The following is a 14632-nucleotide window of genomic DNA, read 5'->3' as shown; positions in this document are numbered from 1 at the left end:
ATTCCTACTGCTCAATTCCAAATTTAAAAGTAGAAAGAACAATTTGTCTTTGTTTGTTTAGGTCTTCCTTCAAACGTGAAATTACTCAGGGCCGTAGCTAGCATGAGGCAAGACGAGGCAGTTGCCTCGTCTTGATTTTGGCCTCTTTTTTTTTTTTTTCGGAAGAAACGTTTAATTGAGAATATAATCCCTACAAAAAATTGGATTGGTTAAGATAAAACCAGCTAATATAAGGTGGATAAATAATTATTCAGGGGAAAAGCATTTTAATGAGGTTAATTCGTTTCATGTGAACTGTGAGTAGCGGTTTTTCAAATGATTTAAGGTTATAGTGGGGCCATTAAGGAGACGTATCATGACATAACTGTGACAGGCCGCGTGACATCAAAGGTCACCATTATTCCCGTGCATGTCTTATCTGCGATGGCTGAGAGCCGGTGTGGGAGCTTTCTTTACTTATATAACTGTCGTAAAAGAACAAAAGGTCGTTTGCAGTGCTGGCAATCGATTTATTGCAAACACTATAATATTGAACGTTTCAGCGAAAAGAAAATGTAAAAGAATAGATTTTAAAAGATTCTGTTGAACAAGCCTTTCTCGTTTGTAACGGCTCTTAAAAGAGCCGTTTGCGTTTGGTTGGCGTCAGAGAGGCATTTCAAGACTTTTGACGGAGCTCGCACAGGTTTGCCTCTAGTACATCCATACTGTCTACCATTGAGGTGATGTTGTCTCTCAGACCAAAGTAGGTTTCTACTATCCGTCGTAAATAATCCTCTCCCAGTACAGCCGCGGTTATCGCAGAGGTGTTTTTCAAGACATGCAGCAATGCCTTTCGATGTTCTTCAAAGGTTTCCAGGAAAACAAGGCGATGGTCACGGATACGGTTTATCTCTTCCACGACTTCCATCTTGGTGGTACAGTGAAATTTTAAAGCGGGAAGCAAGTCAAGATTTCTCATACGGGTATTAAAATGCAGATTAAAATGCAGATGGTCATTAACTTGGCACCAGTATCGCTAAGCAATAAAAAGTGAACTTCTACACTTGCCCAAGATTGACTTTTCTGAAGAAAAATGCCACGGAAAATCCTTACAAGAGCATTTCTGAGCCGCTAGATTTCAAAATTTTCTGGGGGGGCATGCCCCCACACCCCCCTAGCGGCTTGCGCCTTCGGCGCTAGAAACTTGCCTCGTCTTGTTCTGAAGTCTGGCTACGGCCATGTTACTTAGGAAATTTCATGTGGTAATCAGTGTAATAAAAAATGTTAAAGAAATGTGCCAAAAAGTGTGATGCAGGTGCGAAGTTACATACGCATTCTCCAATTTCAATGGCGATGAACAAAGACAAATCAACAAGCCTAAATCCTCAACATTAAACAAAGGGGGAGGGAGAAATTAGGTTAATGAGCGACTTGTGGGAAAGATGTTGATGTTGTTGAAGCAAAGAAAAAATTATGAGAAAAAAATTTCCAAAACAGTCAAGTGTCGCTAATGTCTTTTTGGCCAGGATAATAGTTGCATGTGGAGCTGTCAATTTAGTCCTAGGACACTTTATCAATACTTATAATATTATTGTAAGAAGATTATATTTTGACAATACTTGAAATTACTTTAGTTAGCAAGGAAAATAATTTATCAGTTGCCATGAAAATAGTTTGCCAAAAATATAGCCTTTAACACATTTAATATTGTAAATAGTCAAGTATGAATATTGTAATAGTAAGAATATTGTGTGTCGTCTATAATGTATTTATGTTGTATTTTTTTGTTAATGGCAAATAAATTGAATTGAATTGAATTGAGATAATTTAACCTGAGTATCAGGCCTTCCTAAGAGGAGGGGGGAGTGGAGAGGGAGGGGAGGGGAAGAAGGAGAAGAGGATCGAGAGGAAGCCGTTTCTGCCCTTTTCACCTTCCTCTCTTTCCCCGTCCTGCCCTCCCCCCCCCCCCCCCCCCCATAAAAGCCTGATACTCAGGCTATACAAAAATTAAAGAAAAAATTGCTTAAAAAATAAGAAATTCCAGTATCCTTTGCCATATAACAGGTAAGAAAACATTAGCAGCTAATAAAAAGTTTTGCTCCTTGATTCATTATTTTCAAGGCTCAATTTTCACTTATCTTCCTCGTAAGCAGATTAATTATAATAATGTTTAGTAAGGAAAAGACTTGATCGGTTGCCATGAAAATAGTTTGTCAAAAATATAATAATTTATCAGGAGAGGAAAACTAAAACAAAAATAGCTTAAAAAGGTGAGAAATTCTGGCATCCTTTGCCATATGACCGGTAAAAAACATAAGCAGCTAATTACAGCGCAAAGAACTCAACCTGGACCACTTGACGTTGATCAGCATATCACAAGTCATATTGACAACAAAGGAGTCTGGCTTTGGTAGTTTGTAAGCCAATCAAAAACCAAAACATTTCTTTAAATTTCAAACTGTACATTTTTTCGGTGGCCCCGGTTGAGTTTGTTGCACTGTAAAAGGTGTGCTCTTTGATTCATTATTCTCAAGGCTCTTCGATGTGTTTAAAATAACTGCATCTTATAGCAGCGAAAAAAACTATTTTTATAAAAACCCTTTGAATGTCTAGTCAACAAAGGCCACGCAAAGGTAAAATAAAAAGGTTGTAACTAAACCTTATATGAGATGAATATCTGGATTACACTAAGCGTCAAGTTGACTCGGGGAGCATTCTTTTGGGACTATTCTTTAATAGGAATACAAGGATTAGGCAGAATTACATTCTTTGCAGAAATAAAATCCTGTCTATTCTGTTATTCCTGAACCACAATAAGAAAGACCAGAATTGTCCTAAAACAATACACCCTCAATATTAAAACCTAACTCTTTATGCTATTTGAAAACTTGTACATTGAGTTATACATTACAAGCTAGAAGAACAAACAAAAAACCAAAGTAAACATCAGTAAACGTAGTCACTAGCCTAGCTGTTACAGTCGATAGCTAAGCAGTAATGGATGTTTTCACAGTCACTTGATAATCCTGAATTGTCGCAAAGAAAAATGACTTAATTGTTGTCATGAAACTTCTTTCGTTTTAATTTTTACAAAAAAAAAAATGTTGATTTGTGTTTCATGATCACTAACTCTAGAGAACAATTACCTTACCATTATCGTAAAAACTAACAGCCACAGCAATGTGACCCACCATGCTCACTGTAATCCCGGTTATATCATCGTTTTCAGTTAATACTATTCTCCTCACGGACTCACCATCTTTAGTGTATATTGCCACACACAGGTGCTCTGTTGCTCGTTCCCATCCAGCGACGACAACAAATTCCCCCGATAGATGACATGCAATGCGCCAGTAGATATCTTCTTTGGTGTTAATGTTGAATTTACGCTGCTGCTCGCCATCCTCGGTGAATATGAACACACAGGAATCATCAGCGTCCAGTATCATGACCTGACCACCAGGACCAGCAGTGATATCCCATGCATACTTCAGTATCCCTTCTCCAAAGCTGCGTACATATCTCCCCTCATGCTCGTACACATGCACAGTCCATCCTGTCAGTACCAGCACTTTGTTATTGGTGACTGCCAGTCTGCCCCAGTCCCCTCCCCTCACAGGAAACTTGCGTAGTAGGTCAGCGGTATAACTGAATACCTGAACTTCCTGCTTATCCCCAGGCCCCCTCAGCTCGACCAGTACATAGATGCTGCTGTTTACATCAGTGGCGACATCACAAACATCTAAGTCCGTCTCAGTGTCATTACGTTCAAGGTGAAATTGGAAAACAAACTTTCCACTGCTGTCAAACGCTTTCACACTTTTATCCGAATTGTTTACTGTAATAAACTGTCCATCTGCGTTTGTAGCGATACCCACAGGATTACGCACCTTGTGCATCCAAGCACCCTCCAGACCAAATGACCACTGTGTGACACAGCAGTGCTCCATGCCAACTTTTCGCAATACCTCTGCAACTCTGTCGTCACGCAGAGGATCAATTATGTCTCCTCCAGTATCAACAAAGGGCCAGTTCAAGGTACCGATAATTTTCCCTGCCGCTTGTGTGGCATCGTAGATTGCGCGATTTACCTGATAGACAGCGGAAATTATTTCTCTTCGTTCATCTTTACCAAACCGACCCTTCATATTTAGCAGACCTTTCTCGAGCTCCACTTTAAAGTTGTTCTGAACATCAGGCAAAGAGTTGAGTTTCTGAAGGCATTGTTCGCACTCTGGTAGTGCATTTTTCAAAGCACTCTTGACAGATAAGGATGATAAGTCGGCCGCAATTCCCACAGTCTCCACAGCTGACTCTAACATTGTCGCCATGACACGATATCGGATAGCCTTGATGCGGTCCAACGTACCCAGAGCTTCATTGTTGAAGGCACGAGTTGCTTCTTCTCGAGCCATTTCAAATCGCTTTTTCGCGTCAGAAAGCGCCCTTTTCGTTTCTTCGTTGAGCTCGGTCAGTTCCATTCTGCCCATTTCTGTAGCAAGAGCTACTGTGTTTACGGTAGGCGTGGGTGAAGCTTCATTGCCTCTTTCTCTTGCCCCTGCCATTGCTGCATCAGCAGCTGCGTCCATTGCTTGATACAGATACCTAACGCCTGCTTCAAAAGCATCTATGGCTGCCAGAAGATCCTTTCTTGCCAATCCATCCAACTTAGACTTGATATCGTCGATTTCACGTTGGATCAAGTCTCGGATTCTTTTATCCGTCACATCACCGTCTTTTAACTTTTCGGCTGCCTTATCCCTGGCTTTATTCACGAGTAAGCCGAAAGTAGCTTTGAACACGGCTGTTATTATCGCCGACATGACTACTAACAGAGAACGTTCACTCTGCTGTATTCAGTATGAAATATGAGAGCTGATTGCGAGCACGGAACTGTTTATTAAACACGGAAAAAATTCCACAAAATCGGTGCCCTCGTATAAGACTTCAAAACAACGTCATAGGTCATTACTTCACAAAAGACCCTAAGTTGACGCAAGGTTTATTTTCACCGCAGTCATGTTTCGATGAACAAATTGAATGAGAGCGGAGACTTTGACTCCAGCACCAAAACAATGGCTGTCAAAATTGTGATTTATTGGCCTCTCTGTCTTCAAGCAGAGCTCATTATGAATCATACTTTAATAGCTTTGCTTTTTTGAATGAACTGTTTCATCCGTTAGAAATATTATGTGCGAGGTTTTAATAATCTAGCGAACAGACATTTGAAAACCCTCTTACAATCATATAAGGGAAGCGGAACCTACGTTAATTGTTGTTACAATTTTTCTTAAGGGGAGAGGTATATGCTCAAAAGTAGCATCAAGATATTTAAAGGTACAAATGAATGTTTAAGATATTTACCGAGTTGTGGAGGTTTCCATCTAGTTCCTGTTTTGATAACTGTTTTAAGTGCTGTATTCAGCTTTTATTCATTTGTTTTTTGCGCTTTTTGTGTGAACGGGCTGGCAGTCATTACAAGTCAGGGACCCTCAAGGAAAGACTCCACGGCGCCATTTAATTAATGAACAAACCTTTGAAACTTATTGCATTAAACAATTCAAACAGTTCAAAATTAATCACATCATAAAGTTGAACTACGTAACGCTGACTCATACTGACTAAAGTCGTTTGTGTATGGATTTAACGCTGGGTGGGGTGGGGGGTGGGGAGCTACTCAGGTGCTCAATATAGTTTCATGCGGGGAGGCTACTGCCGAAGGTTCATCCCCTCGATCAGATTAATACCCTTTCATAGAGCAACCTGTGCCGAAATAGAAACCCTTTCACATACATAAAACCACAATTTGTTCTCTCTTTTTTACACCTCGTAGGTAAGCCATACACAGAAAAATCAGTACCCCCTTCGTTATTGCGCAGGAAGGGCAAACTCTCTGCTTTACAACCTGTGTTAGGAAGTTCTGGTTTTTTTTTTTTTTGGCACGTTTGTAATACTTAGAATAAAATTGCTACCCCTCAAGACTAACGGTCTAGTACGTTGCGATCATATAAAATGCTAATTTTTTTATTATTATTTTTTTTATTTTTTTACAAGTTACAGATACTACGTGGGCGATTTTAGGCGTGCCTCTCCCTAAAGCCCACAATACGGGAGTGCTCCAACCTTCTTCCCCCCCCCCCCCCCCCCCTCCACTCGGGTTTTCTACAAGATAAATCAGCAGATAATTTTGAATTTTGAATTCGCTTAACTGAGGTTTTTCCAACTCGAGAGCAAAGCTCCTTGCTGAACGGTAAAGAAACTGACACAAGCAAACATAGAAACCATTTTAGCTTTTAATTACCACTGACGAGTTTGTGTCTCTCTATAGAGAACTGTTTAGCCTCTTTGCTTCATAAAAAAACAAATTACGCCAACGCATTATTAAAAATCCATTAGTGACCCAACATGTAAAAGTCTCCTGACCCGTAACAAAGTATTGCATCCAACTGATGAATTGTGTCTGTCCGTCTTCTATCTGCTAATTATCATTCTAGGTTATATTTTTGTCAGACGTCTTCATAAAGAACAGCTATGTAACGTTTTAAAGCATCTTGTCGTCCGGACGGCCATGTGCAACATCGTGTCCGGCCGGGTACGGCTGGACTCAACTTTCCAACACGCAACATTGCGCTTAACACGACTAAATAGAATTGGAGGTTAAAGCGCTCTGCAGCTTGCTACAAACAATCAAACATTCCTAAGTTCGAAACCCATTTCCATAGAGACTGGATGAAAAACAAGTGTCACTAGGAATTCTACCGAAATTTTATGGATCTTTTAAATATTATTTGTGTTTCATTCATGTGCGTGTGCGCAAAGATTTACATGAACTTGCATTAGTGTTATGTTTTAAGCCTAGTGAATAAACGATGGATGTATTGTTTTTTTTAATCAGTGACACAGGCAGAGTTTTAAAAAAACGGAATCCGAGTTCCCCCTTCAAGAGTCGCCGGCTGGAGTCGTACCGAAGACTTTCCGATGACTAGTTTGGATGCTGTACCACTGAGCTAATCCTGCATACTGTTAGGAATTGAATGTCGAAGAGCGGTGTTATCACTGAGTGATCCGCGTGTACCGTTTGTATTCACCTAACTTAAAAACTAGCATCACATTTCTCCGCTTACCACTCTTCAACACTCAAATCCTAGCATGCAAGATCAATCTCAAACAAGGCGTCATTTGAGCAGGCCGGTTTTCAATAATCCAGGCTGACATAATTATATTCACCAGTCAACAAGTTTTTATCATCGGTAAGGCATGCAGATACGGTGTCCGAAGGCGCTTTTCGCGGTTAAGCCGAATTTTCAGCTGGAAATTCCGGTAACTTTTCATGTCAAACTGAAGGGCTTTTTTCATTTCGTTCCAAACTTGTAATCTTATTGGCAGCTTAGAAAAATACTTACAGATTGTCTAAGATGTCAACAAAGCGGAAATTTCCATTCCAAACAGTTGAAAGGAGAAAGGTGTAGTACCTCCGAAGGCCGTGTCCGTTAGATCCGTGCGTTTTGTTTGTATTTCAACCAGTTAAACCGAAAATTTTGACTAAATGGAAAGTGTCCCGACTCTCTTTTATAGCAACACCAAAAGAACCAAGCGGAATGGCCTTAATATGTGGCGTGTGTAGGGTAGGTCCTAGGTTCGTCCCAACTCTTCAAAACCAAAGAATCAGCATAATCGTCGGAATCTAATTAAGTGTAGCCTGTTCTTGGTGGAAAATTTACGAGTTTAGTTTGCTCAGACAAGGAGCAAATAGGTCTTTCGCACTAACTGGTCACATGGTACAAAATCCATCATACTGGATGGCAAAAGAATGTAGCAGATTCGAACACAAAGGAATTCCAACCTGTCAAGCTTGACTTTCCTTTGTTTTCGATGTCCCAGTGGAGGATGCCACGCTTTTTTGACATCCAGTATGGCGGATTTTTTACCATGTGACCAGTTAGAGCAAAAGGCCCATTGTCCGTATTGACGTAGGGTATTCTTTTGGTGACCAATAAGAGACGATTTTACATTTGTTGTTACTTGTTTTTGTTTGTTTGTTGTTGATATGTAAGGCTGGACTGGTCTTGAAAGGGGCGATACCGAAAAGACTGACCTCAAAGGTGGAGGTAATAGACGAATCTTTAGTATGCCCGTGAACTATTTTCCTTTTGGGAGGTCTTGTTTAAGGGCAAGGGGGGAGGGGATGGGGGTCATCTAAAACAATGACATTTGGAGGGAAAAGGAAAATAATTTGGGATGGTTAAAATTCCACCCTCCCCACCCCCTATAAAAAAATAACCAGCAGACAAGTAGAAACAGTGATAAATTGGGGTCCGTGTTTATATGAAGGTCTCCTTATCACATCCGGACAGAGGCTAAATTCACAAAGTTTTTCTTTCTTCTAGATAATCTAAGCCGGGCTCAATTGCATAATGAATCGTGAGATAAGGCCGAAACGTTTTCTGTTACTATCGCGTGCGTCTGAGGTACTCTCGTGCTTTCTTTTCGTAGTTTCTAGATTCGAAAACTCGCCTTCGGCCAAGAGACTCAAAATAGCGCACATGAAAATCCCCCATAACGCAGAGAGTGGTTGTGGAAAACTCTGACTTATCTTAAAATGCTTTATACAACCTTTATACAAAGATTGGAAATAGGATCAATATGACTGGCACCAAATCAAAATAAACGCCCGTGTTAAAAAAGGAATCATTTGAACTTTGCTTTCTCTCAGCCGACTAAGATGGAGTTGACTGTTTGTCTCTCTGCTACCGAACTTCAATAACACGAAGGTGTCTGGATTAGACTGAGTTGTTCAAAAGCAGAGTTTGCACCATACTTGGCTTTGTTATTATCATTGTTAGCGCCAGTTTCCAAACCGCTTTTCTATTTGCATTGCGCATTTTCTTGAGGACTACAGTCAACTCTCTTCATTGCGGACACCCTCGGGATCGCGAGTTGGCGTCCTTAAAAGCTAGAGTCCGTAATAGCGGGAATTTATTTCAGCCAAACGTCTGTAATTTATTTTAGCGAGGGATTTAGCTGCTGTCCGTATTATCGGCATGTCCGTTACAGCGAGGTGTCCGCAAGGCGAGAGTTGACTGTAATGTAAAATTGTGTGCAGAAAAGCCAGCTAAGATACCTTCGAAATGTAAGGCTACTTGAGGTTTTTAAAAGAAAAATCAAGGTATCATAATTTGTGTTTGGTCCGTTTTAAAAAAGGAAGTTTCTAGTCTGTGCTTTTAAAGTATACAAATTCACAAGATAATACGTCCACTAATGTTGGCAATATTTTTACAATCCCATTGGTTCACATGTTCCGTAATGCTTTGACGTTTCACAAAGCACCTCATGTTAACTGCTTGAACTGTCACCGCTACCCTGCTTAATAGCTCTTCTCTTTGATGGCGTGGTGTTTCTTTTATGATGATGGCGATGATGGTGACGATGGTGATGACGATGATGATGACGTGATTTCCGGTTCCTTTCCTGATCGCGGGAAGTACTTCTGTCACTATCAGTGCTCCTACTGCGGCTGCGCCTTCGATGGCCTCTTTTACCGAGAGGGGTACCCTGATGTTTAACCCTACCCTGCCCCTCAGGGGAACCATTCTTTTCTTGTTCTTCTCTGTCAGAGCTCTCACTATTAGTATCCTTTTTATCATCTTTACGGTCGGGGACCTGCTGCGTTTGACGATCTTTTGTTTGGACAGAATAGTCTTTGCTGTTATTGCCCTGGTTTTCTTTTCTAATGGATCGATCATTAGTACTTTTCTTCTCTTCTCGATTAAAAAATCTCGAGATTCCATGACCCTCTTCAATCTCATAATCCCGTTTTACAATCTTTGAAGTTTGTTCATCGTCATTTGTGTGTAATCTCGCATTTTTTAATGCGTCTTCGTCTTCATCACGATGGCTTCCCTTTCTCTGCCTGAAGTGTGAAATATGTCTACTTTCTTCTTGTTCTTCACTGTCGCTTCCACTGCTAGTCCGTTGTCCGTCTTGCCTGTTTTTGTTTGTTCTACCAATACCAGTATTGGACGCAAACTTGGATCGTTTGTGTCTCGAGTCATTTGGTTTTGTTTCGGGATCTTCGCTGTCATCAGAAGAGACTTTTTTATCTTCTTCACCTTCTCTTTGCACAGAGCGCCGTTTTGTTTGGTGAAGCGATTCATCATCTTTCTCGGTACTTCTACTTCTGTTCCACTTACTCAGTGTTTGAGATGTCGCTGAGTTCTCTCGTCTTTTATTATCAGTTTGCAATGACTCCTGAACTAACTGATCCTCTCTGCTGTCAATCGTCTGACGTGGCCGTCCTTGTGGAGACTTTGACAGTGATCGTCGTTGAGGAAACTTCGTGTGTCTTCTTGGAGACTTCGGGCGTCTTCGTGGAGACTTCGAGCGTCTTCGTGGAGACTGCGAGTGTCTCCGAGGAGACTTGGATCTTCGAGGAGACTTCGATTGCTTCCGTGAAGACGCCGACCGCCCTTGCGTTGACGCTGAGCCGATTTGTGGAGACGTGGAACGTTTCCTTCGAGAAGATCCATCTCGTCTACGAGGTGACCTTGACCGCATGCGCGGAGACCTGGAACGCCTTGGAAAAAAACGGCGAGGCGGAGATAAACGGCGTGCGCCGTTTCGCGGCTCATTTGGAGATGAAGATGGCGGAGGTGTACGATAACGCTAAAAGATGGCCAAAAAAATGGGCAACAACTTTTTTGTCAGTGAACTTTAAGTTGATTTTGTTTTCATGCACAATCATAGACATAAAATTTTGTGATATGCGTACATTCTATAACACGCTACTTATTCTTAAAACAATATTCCTGATAATCAGGAAGTGAGACTGGCAGAAATTGTGATGTAAATCGCCTACACAAAAATGGTCTAAACTTTCCTACAAACTCAGGGTTGTTAGTTTCATTCTTTGCTTCCTTGTAATGCTTCGATTAAATTGGGAGGGGCGTATGACAAACTAAATACGGAAACCTTTTGTAACTAACCGAGCTGTCCTGTAAGTTAGGAAACGACGCAATCACAAACTAGAGACTTGCATTTTATAGAAAAAAATACAATAAACACTTGACTCGTAATTAACTGGTTTACACAGGAACTGGTCATTAAGCGATTTGTTATATAGCATAATCAAGGCATCTTTAAAGGCATTAAATAGATTAAACCAGGAAAACAAAACCGGTCAACATTCGCTGGTAAGGGCCTATTTATATGGGCCCAGTCGACCGGGCTGGCTTTGTTTCCGAGATCTTGCCTCGCCACTCTTTTCTTTACAAACATTTCGATGTGTTCATATGAACTGCGCATGGCTTGTAAGGTCGCTGACAAGTGAGAACGCGGTTCCACGGGTATTTTGGGGGCCTTTTGGACATTTTTCATCTCGGTAACCGGGATTAAATTTCCCATATGAACAGAAGACATCCGTCCCGCCTACCGGGCTCATATGAAGAGGCCCTAAGACAGTTACTGTTACCCTCTGATGTCATATTTCTTGCAATGTCACATGCTCATGGGCTTTTGGTGCCAAACAGTTCTGTTGTTAGATGTCATGTGACAATGAACTAGCCAGTGAATGTGTGTACGTTGGCGGGAAAACTTTAGTTATATAACAGTGTGAGCTGTTTAGGCGCTTGTATCAAAATGCAAATTCTTGTCATTGCTTTCCAAACATTTTTAGGGTATTTGTTGGGAGAATTTGTTTTAGAGATCAAGTCATGTTGTCTTTGGTGATCATTTACGTCATTCTCATGACCTATGTGTTTGAGCTAGAAGTGTTAATGTTATGAGAAAGTAGAAATTGGTCACATAGTTATCTGTCATCATTCGGTTTTACTTACCATGTTTCCTCTTCCCCGTAAAATCCTTCCAGATTTCGAAACCTATTGATATAATTGCGAATAAAAAAAATGAGATCAACCACAAGCACTGCTTGAAACATTAAAATAGTTTCATCTGGCTGATAAGTTTTAAAAACAAACTAATCTCTTTGGCTGATAGAGCGGTTTTCAATTGAGTGTTGTAACACCAAAACCAAAGTAATTTCTCTGGCCAATCACAACAGATGTAAACAGCACAATCAGCCAATCAGAACTCGAGGCAAATACATGTAACCTGCGTCAAGCGCGGGAAAACGCGTGCGACCAAGCACGATTGGTTTTGGTCTTGATGTTGATTGGTTGAGAAAATGGCGCGAACTTTGCCAACCAATCACAGAGTCTGGTAAAGCAAAACCAGAGCGCACGCGAAATTACTCTCGACACTCAATTGAAAACCGCTCTAATATTCTTTGTAACAATGTCTTGGTCGGAATAAATGTAATGGTAGTATTTTATTCAATCAGTGACACAGGTATAGTCGAAAAAAGAAAATGCGAGTGCTCCTAGCAGGAATCGAACCTATAACTTTTCAATAAGTAGTTCGGATGCTCAGATACCATTAAACTAGGCTCTAAATATCCTGCATACTGCGACGATTAGAATGTCGCTGTGTGGCATATCCACAATGAAATAAATGTGATGGTAGATTTTAAGCCTGGCAAATACGTGGCAATGACGTATTATTCACTCATTGACATAGGTTAGCCAACGTTTGTTTGCAAGAGTTTTAATTATGTTGTGGTCAACTTGGTGTGTTATTTATGAAACACGTACCCTAATCTTTCCTTGCGAAGTGCTTTCAGGTTTGGCTTTGTATCCTGGTGGAGACTTGCTTTTTCTGTTATAAGAGAAAACACAATAATTATTATGTACATGTAAAAACAAAAAAAGGCCGAAATATAGCCTGCTGAGCCTGTAGCTTCCACATACAGCCGAAAACAAGCCAGTTACCCTTACAGCCTCCAAAGCGTTGAACATGAGCGTGGTCGTGGAGATTTTGCTGTGTGTGAGTTAAAACTGCTCAAATATTTGAAAAAGAACCTCTTTTTTAATGTAAAATTGCTCTCAGAGAACAGGGAGCTAAATACGACATGACTTCTCTGAGGACGAATAAACTATATTTAAAACAGTTTTGGTGATTTCTCCAAAACACACAGGCAGAACTTGAAAAATTGGCAATTTTTTTCCAGTTGCAATCCATTTACATCCTACCCATCCATGGACGAAAACAATTGATAATAGTTTCTGTACCCTAGAAGGGTTATTTGTAACAATATTATTGAACTACTATTTTAACGTTTCCATCTACGCAAAATGTTTCTTCGCTATTCAAAGTGACACTAAATCAAGTGACGCTGCCTGTTTAAACAGAGAAACCTTTCAAAGGTACAATCTCAGGAGTGTTGCGTGACACTGACCACTGTGATGCGTGACAAATGTCATTAATTACATGATACACTTCAGAAAGGTACAAGTACATGTAGTAAGATGACTGAGGATACTTAAGGGTGATTTTTGAAATTTTTGATCTTGGGGCCGGATTTTGTGCACCTCTAATAGAAGTATCATATGCACAACATTCAAGAATAAGAAATAATTACAACACAAGTCATCACATTTTAAGACCTATAATGGCTTCCCTAATATGGCCCCTGAACCATACATGTGCTTTATTTTTTTATTGTGTTCGAAAGTATTGAACCTGAGGTTTTCTAGCTTAGCTATGTTGCGTATAAAAACGATGCCAGAAAAAAGGTTTTAAACCTGAAAACAAAAGCACTTTGTCAAAAGTTGTTTCAGGATGCCATCCTCCATTTCTGCCGACACATCAAACAGCATTCTTATAAAAGATTTTTAAAACTTGGAAAACTGTGCTTGAATGCCTCACACCAAATTGAGAATGGTTAGCCTGTGGTTCACAAACCTTTCCTTTGCCTGTTGGAGCCTTTTTTCTCTGACAGGGGAGGGGGTGCGGCTTCGTCTCAATAAGAAAGAGTTATTAGGAACATCTGGGACTTCATCTGCAGCCACTGTGCTGACAGGTTCAGGAGTCTTCTCTGGTTTCTCATCCCCTGAACTAAAATATAGGAATCAAGTTAGTATATGCCCACCAAAAAAAATATTGTTTGTGATCATGGCAACATAATGCAGTGCTAATGTATGCATTTCATTATTTCTGAAGGCAATTCATAGAAGGTGAAAGGGATTTTGCTTATTCCAAAAGCATGCTGTACAAAGTGTACAAATTATGCAGACAATGCTTCCATTGTCTTTTACAGTGGTCCCTAGTTCTGGCCAACAGAGGGCCACCAAAGCCGATCACATCAACAGGGCAGCAGTGTAAAAGGATTATTATTACCGCCATTCTTTTTCTGGAGTCAAAAATAAGGTGCTATAATATTTACAGTGCAACAAACTCAACTGGGGCCACCGATAAAACCGACTATTTGAAATTTAAAGAAATGTTCTTGTTTTTGATTGGTTTACAAACTACCAAAGCCAGACTCGTTCGCTGTAAACATGACCTGTGATTGGCTGATTAATGCTGGGTGGCCCCGGTTGAGTTCGTTGCGCTGTAATGTGGAATACACTATGAAATGATGTACCGAGAAGAGGTCAGTACAAAGAAAAGACTAGTCTCAAATGTGACGCCATGTTACAATATTGTGACAGTCGGCAACGAGAAGTGTTTTACATACTGTACATTTGTAAAATTGATAACTTGCCTGTCTTTCATTTTCTTCTTTTTCTTGTTTGATTTCTTCTTCTCCTTTCTCTTGACA

General features: G+C 40.4%; 3 protein-coding genes across 3 annotated transcripts in view; all 3 read right to left on the bottom strand.

Moving 5' to 3' along the window:
* The window catches only part of LOC146452360 (uncharacterized), a 29688-nt gene extending 24261 nt beyond the window's left edge, over positions 1-5427 (bottom strand). The window contains exon 1 of the mRNA XM_085097984.1: positions 2684-5427. Coding sequence (XP_084954110.1) covers positions 3111-4802 — 1692 coding nt within the window. The 5' untranslated portion in view covers positions 4803-5427 and the 3' untranslated portion in view covers positions 2684-3110. The remainder of the gene's footprint in view (positions 1-2683) is intronic.
* The window catches only part of LOC146452358 (uncharacterized), a 169214-nt gene that overhangs the window by 141774 nt on the left and 12808 nt on the right, over positions 1-14632 (bottom strand). The gene's annotated exons all lie outside the window — the stretch shown is intronic.
* The window catches only part of LOC146452359 (uncharacterized), a 7780-nt gene continuing 1423 nt past the window's right edge, over positions 8276-14632 (bottom strand). Inside the window, exons 2-5 of the mRNA XM_085098033.1 lie at positions 13774-13926; positions 12624-12687; positions 11811-11852; positions 8276-10641 (exon numbers count right to left, since the gene is read on the bottom strand). Of these exons, the coding sequence (XP_084954159.1) occupies positions 9313-10641; positions 11811-11852; positions 12624-12687; positions 13774-13926 (1588 nt within the window). The 3' untranslated portion in view covers positions 8276-9312. The remainder of the gene's footprint in view (positions 10642-11810; positions 11853-12623; positions 12688-13773; positions 13927-14632) is intronic.

The sequence above is a fragment of the Pavona decussata genome, unplaced genomic scaffold (genome assembly GCF_977016875.1).
Source record: "Pavona decussata unplaced genomic scaffold, jaPavDecu1.1 SCAFFOLD_371, whole genome shotgun sequence".
In the NCBI taxonomy this organism is placed as follows: Eukaryota; Metazoa; Cnidaria; class Anthozoa; order Scleractinia; family Agariciidae; genus Pavona; species Pavona decussata.
The sequence above is the reverse complement of the archived record's forward strand: the minus strand, read 5'-3'. Positions and strand labels throughout refer to the sequence as shown.